Genomic DNA, 1,798 nt, shown 5'->3' on the forward strand with positions numbered 1-1,798 from the left:
ATATCCGCCAAACCGTTATCGATCTACACTGAGCACGCGTAGCGTTGTGCAGTCGGGCGATAACGCTTCTGTCCACAAGGATAATATTGTAGCTTTTGCCGCAGCAGGTTTCGCATGAGCGAGCTCGCATTAAAAATAAAAAAAAGTTGCTGTTGATACTCGTGTTCATCTACCCAGGGTTTCTAGGCAGCATATGATATAGCTTGTAGATGATTTGTATCTATATACTACTACTTGTGGTAGTAGTAGCTGCAGCAGTAGTAGTAGTAGTAGTAGTATCATCATAATTATCAAAATATTATTGTTTGTTGTTATTATTAACATTATTATTAACATCATTACTTTATATTTTTTTTTGTCAGTTTTGTTTTCCCCTGCAAGAATTACACACTTAGAAACGCGGATGGTTGATGCAGTGTGCAGCATATCCAAACTTGATAACATACATGTATGTGTGTCGGAAGCCTTCGCCGTTAAGACGCATTCTAAAAGTTCATAGATGCTACAGGTCTGCCGGTTTCCATTGTATGAAATTCCGAACAAAAAAACTTGACTGATGAAATATTCAGTAAAAAAAAAAATACCACGGGCAAAGGCTGCACACATCACTTCACATCAAACAACAAATTTTCGTGTCGCTTCAAGGAAGCGTCTAACAATGCGCGAGGTCGGATTCGTTTACAATAAATGAAAAAAAAAAAACAACGAAAAAGGTGGGAGGCAACTCATGCCTGATCTACGCACAGACTCAATGTGCGAACACACACACACACACACACACACACACACACACACCGATACATGGACACACACACACACACACACACACACACACACACACACACACACACACACATACACAGACAGTCACTATACAAGCACGCCGCTTACATGTATGCAAATTTGCACGCGCACATTCACATATGTACGCCTTCACACGCTCATACAAACGCATGTGCGCACACACACAGCCGACTGGATGCCAACGTAATCACACACACACACACACACACACACACACACACACACAGACTGAGAGAGAGAGAGAGAGGGAGAGAGAGAGAGAGAGAGAGAGAGAGAGCAAATACTATCTATATAGCGAGAGAAAGTGAGGGGGGCGAGGGACAGGCGGACAGAGAGAGAGAGTACACGGCGAAATATTAACATCGCGAGAAAGCGAAAGAGAGAGAGAGAGAGGAGGGGGGTAGACAGACAGACAACACAAACAGACAGATAGGGAGACATGTTTACACAGAAAGACAGAGACATGGAGACATATTTAAATAGCAAGAGAGACACAGACAGACAGAAAGACAGACAGACACAGACAGAGAGACATGGAGACATATTTAGGCTACACAGCGAGAGAGAGGGGGAGAGAGAGACAGAAAGACAGATACACAGGGAGAGGGGGCGGGGGGGGGGGGGCGCACCACGACACTTCACGCTACAGTCACTCACCCAAAAGATAAAGTTGTAGGCGAACATAAAGTACTTGATTATGGAATAACACCCTCCCAGCGCCATTTTTTGTTGCGTTTTTTGGTCTTCAGATCTTGAGCCTGCTCTCAGTCAATCACCAACCTGCAACACGAACCATCACACACAAGACTCTCACACTCGCCGCGGCAAACTCGATCTTCTCCTCCTTGTCGAAACGAGAGTGAGAAAAAGAAAACTAATCACTGTCGCTTGCTGCCGTGCTGCTGCAGTGGTCGAACCTTTGCGACACAACACTACACAACACAGCACAGCACGGCACGGCACGGCACGGCAATTTCCAGCAAAGCACACGACG

The 1,798-nt window shown here is 45.1% G+C and overlaps 1 protein-coding gene across 1 annotated transcript in view; it reads right to left on the reverse strand.

Moving 5' to 3' along the window:
• Positions 1–1,798, reverse strand: part of LOC143301352 (CD9 antigen-like) — a 13,564-nt gene extending 11,766 nt beyond the window's left edge. The window contains exon 1 of the mRNA XM_076615573.1: positions 1,462–1,798. Coding sequence (XP_076471688.1) covers positions 1,462–1,527 — 66 coding nt within the window. The 5' untranslated portion in view covers positions 1,528–1,798. The remainder of the gene's footprint in view (positions 1–1,461) is intronic.

Source organism: Babylonia areolata, chromosome 27 (assembly GCF_041734735.1).
Source record: "Babylonia areolata isolate BAREFJ2019XMU chromosome 27, ASM4173473v1, whole genome shotgun sequence".
Taxonomy (NCBI): domain Eukaryota; kingdom Metazoa; phylum Mollusca; class Gastropoda; order Neogastropoda; family Buccinidae; genus Babylonia; species Babylonia areolata.